Here is a 4,240-nt window from a genome sequence, read left to right as displayed (position 1 = left end):
CTCCGCTTCCTCCTCCGGCTCGCCCTGGACCTCTTCCAGGGAGTTCCAGAGCAGCTCATCCGATTCGGTTTGGTCTCGCGGACTCTGCTGCCTGTCTTTGGGACAACCTCGGTTGTAGGCGCGCACGTACTCCTCCACGCTCTCGCCCGTGTATTCGGGAGGCGAGCGACACATCAGTCCCGAGGGCCTCACCACTGGGTGGAGTCGAAGCCAGTACATCATGTAGTGGATGCTGCAAAGTGGACTTAGTTTTATTTGGGTTTTGATATTAAGAGAGGAATATGAGACATCTGTGGTGTTCATGTTGGTTACACCCCGCTCGTCTGTTTTTGCAAGCATTGACTTGTGGTGTCAGAGGCACTGTTGTACATTTGCAACCATAATTCTTATATTTATTCCATGGAATTGTATGTATTCATTCCCAACAGTCCGAATTGTGTTGTGTCTCTCTTGGCTGCACTGTTAGATTTTGTTTATTTTTCCAATTAGATTTCAGCCCCTATGTGTTGCCATGTCAATCAATGGGGCGAGCAGTGAGACCGTTTAACGATTTCAAATTCATCCTCACTAGGTGCTCGTGCTTGTCCTTGTTGATGTCAGCATTTTTCCATCCTGCAATTGGCTGGACAGAGCAAAACTTGGAAGAGCTAATTTTGACTGGCGAAGAAGTGGACCACGAGACGTTAACTCCTGACATTTTATAATGTCCCCTAGTCCTAGTGGCGCACAATTGTCAACAAGCGCGCGTTTTTGGCAAACTAGTCATGTGGACTTTCTCTAATAGTAGGCAAAAGTTTCCCTACTAGTGTAATATATGTAGATCAAAGCCTCTGTCTTTCTCAATCCAATTTGACGGCCTTTCAAATTGTTAGCGCTGGCTGGCTGTAACAGCATAAAGCTGAGTTAGCCGGCCCACAATAACGTTGGCATATTTCTGTCTTGTGGTTGGTAAGAGCAAGCCAAGTGCTTGTGTCAAATGCTTTTGTCATTTTACAAGAGAAATATTGATTCAAAATTACTCAATGATGTGCAAGTTGCAGTGGCATGCTGTTCCATTGCATTTGTTGTCTACATTTCAGTTCTTGGGGCGGAATACTTGAACTGACCGTGGACAATCATCCCTCTTTATTGTTTGTACATAACACCTACTTGAAACCTACTTTTGTGACACTAAACAGGGAAAGTCTATCAACTCCTCCTTTGACAACACAACAAGGTTGATTTTGTGTGTGTGTGTGTTTCTCGGCCAGAAACAATGTTGTTTAACCTGCTCTATTACAGCCAATTTTAGTCTCAAGAGATGAGGAGTTTGCATGTTCTCCCCGTGCTTGCATGCGTTTTCTCAGGTACTCCCATTTCCTTCATCATTACAAAAACATGCATGTTGGGACCACTGAAGACTTTATATTGCTCACTCCTGACTGGATGGGCAGTAAGGGAAATAGATGAGGCGTTAACACAGGTTAGATTCTGGGTTTGAATCGTGGCTTGGAACTTTCTGTTTGGAGTTTGCATTTTTTCTTACTACCCCTATTCCAGCTTTCACCCATATTCCCAAAACATGCCATGTACATTATGTACCCGGAGACTCTAAATTAACCATGAGTGTGAATGCCTGTTAGTCTTTATGTGCCCTGTGATTGGCTGGCTCCAACTTACCCACAACACTAATAAGAATAAGGGCTATTGAAAATGGAGGAATTCCAATGTATTTGCTTTCTTTACAATTTATGATGAATTTTAGTTTTGCCTGTAAAGTCTACATTTACAGTAGCAAGAGATACTGTGTAAGCAACATGAAAACCAAAGAGCTGCCATGGTGGAAAACCACTATAGAAAAATTATAAGGCCCACCTATAATCGCACACCCAAGGGTTTCCCCCCAGCTTCAGCTTGGACAGGAAGTAGAGATCTTCAAGGACCCCATACTGGATGAAATGTAGGCTGTTTTCTGACAGGTCCAACTCGCGGAGGTGGAGGAGCCCGAACAAGGAAGCTGCAGACGTGCACAAGAGCAGGGTGTTTACCCGCCACAACCAGTTACCGTGACCAGTAAGCACCAGGTCAAGCAAACTGAGTCTGCTGAAGGGGAAGCTTGTGCAGTGTTATGTAATCCAATTCAGCTCTCTCATATTTGCACAGAAAGCTCATGGTCTTTAAATGGCAGAAAATTAAAACCAGAGGTTCCCAGCAGATGTAAACCCCCCCAACTATTGGCCGCTCCGGGAAAAACACACAAAAAAGCCTTTTTCTGTCATCTTGGATCAAAGACATGCTGTGAAATTGGCTGCTTTGTTGCTGTAGTAACGCACTCTTAAGCACACACTTTAGTTCGGGCTAATCTGGTTTCGGGTAAAATTTCAGGATGAACTTGAGTTGCACTGCACATGAAACCATTTTGATTTTCTCTCAACTGTTGAATGCTCAGGTCCAACAGATCCATTTTTCTTGCCCCTTTTTGCTCAAGTTTCTGTTCTAACAAGTACCATGAATAGACCAAAAAATGTCTTTGTTCAGTTAGAATTCCTATTAAAACAGTTCTCTTTATGATACTGTCACATTATCATCAGCAGGTGGCAACAGAGCTAAGACCGGAACAGTCGGGGAAAGGTATAGACGTGAAAAGGTATAGGCGTGAACGTCCTTAGAAATGTCCATAGATAAGACAAAACATGTTGCCATTAAGCATTTCTCACTCCATCGTCGGAAAAAATGTGTCCAAAACTCTCCGTCCGTTTTTCTTGACAATCTTCCCGACTGGGTGACTCATTCTGTCCAGCGCTTGCTTATGTTTTCATCACCTCTTGTGTTTTGATCTCACCAACTAGAGGCGGTGCGTAAATTGGTGGGAGTTTTGAAAGCCTGCGTCCTCAAACGCATCGTGACCGCATGGAAGAATGTTGTAAGGGACTCGCAGAGGACCAAGGATTACTTCAAGGTATCAGATCATTTGAAAATACAGTGAAATTCTGCTATGTAGAGACGACACAAAAGTAATTTTTTAAAATATAATTTCGTCCCTCCCCTGCTTAAAGAACATTTTAACTCATTCAAACACTTTTTACAGTATTTCTTAGCTTCTGTTCTCGACTCTATAACATCAAATTGAAGAAACAAAAAGAAGACTTGCATGTGCAGTTTTCCCAATAAGATGCGAGGTGTGCTTGCTTCAAGTTATTAATTAAACATTGTATATATAAATGACAAATTGTTCAAACAAAAATCATCAATTTGTCTAACAAAAGTCCGCTAGCTTAAAGGGGATGTCAGGTTTAAAAATTTTCTTTACAAAAATAATATTCGATGTGGCCCCACTAGTCTAAACCTAGCATTGTTATTAATATTGCAAAAAAACGTAGACTTGACTTCCCCTTAATGCAAACAGACAGACAAACCTTTAAACAAATGGTACTTTAAGAGCAGCAACACAGTGTATAACAAAAAGTCTGAATAAAACCAATTCGTGCAAGAACCAAAGTAATTTTTCCCAATGGAAATAATGTCAATCCAATTAGCATTCCAGAAAAAATATTACCCCTCCATCCCAAAATTAGGGAAAATAATGTAACATACAAAAAATAATGTATAAATGAATAATGAAATAAATAAATGACCAATAAAAGCACTTTTAACGTTTATTGTACGCCACTGAGTCATGGTCCCTCGGACCATGTTATAGTCTGTTAGCACCTGCTATTGGTGAAACGCTGGTACTGCAGCTAAGCAGTGAATGATGTCGTTCGGTCTGTCTGCAGTTCACTCAAGTGCGGCATCCTGTAACACAGCAACGTCTGACCAGACTTAAATTTGACTGACAAAATATACAGAAGAAACAAAACCCTAAACTAAATCCAAACATTTACAAAAACAAAATCCGAATAAAACTAGCTAACCCACGGAAAAATTCATTAAATTGAAACAATTATTAACAAGTCAAGACAAAATTTAAAAAAATGAAAAATCCCCAAACGTGTGCGGTTTGATGTTGCAGAGACTTCAGAATGAACTGGAGATGGAGCGCCAGCAAAGCCAGGTCGGGGAGGGATGCGACTGGCTCTCAGCCTTACCCAACCACATCTCACTTAAGGTCATTAATCCAAAGCTTCCGAGTTTTCTTATCGATCAAGTACACATGCAAGCTACAAATCTCAGACAGGAGTCAGCCACAGCTCACAGCCAGGCACTCACACACAGGCATACTGAGGTCACGGATCATCCTACCAGGCCCCGTCTCTTAAAA

At 41.7% G+C, this 4,240-nt stretch overlaps 1 protein-coding gene across 1 annotated transcript in view; it reads left to right on the top strand.

Annotated features, from left to right (window-relative positions):
* The window catches only part of fbxl13 (F-box and leucine-rich repeat protein 13), a 40,541-nt gene that overhangs the window by 8,273 nt on the left and 28,028 nt on the right, over positions 1-4,240 (top strand). The window contains exons 8-10 of the mRNA XM_019888186.1: positions 1,959-2,052; positions 2,829-2,938; positions 3,992-4,087. Coding sequence (XP_019743745.1) covers positions 1,959-2,052; positions 2,829-2,938; positions 3,992-4,087 — 300 coding nt within the window. The remainder of the gene's footprint in view (positions 1-1,958; positions 2,053-2,828; positions 2,939-3,991; positions 4,088-4,240) is intronic.

Source organism: Hippocampus comes, unplaced genomic scaffold (genome assembly GCF_001891065.2).
Source record: "Hippocampus comes isolate QL1 unplaced genomic scaffold, H_comes_QL1_v1.1 scaffold112, whole genome shotgun sequence".
In the NCBI taxonomy this organism is placed as follows: Eukaryota; Metazoa; Chordata; class Actinopteri; order Syngnathiformes; family Syngnathidae; genus Hippocampus; species Hippocampus comes.
Note: the sequence above shows the minus strand (reverse complement) of the source record. Positions and strands in the feature narration are given on the sequence as shown.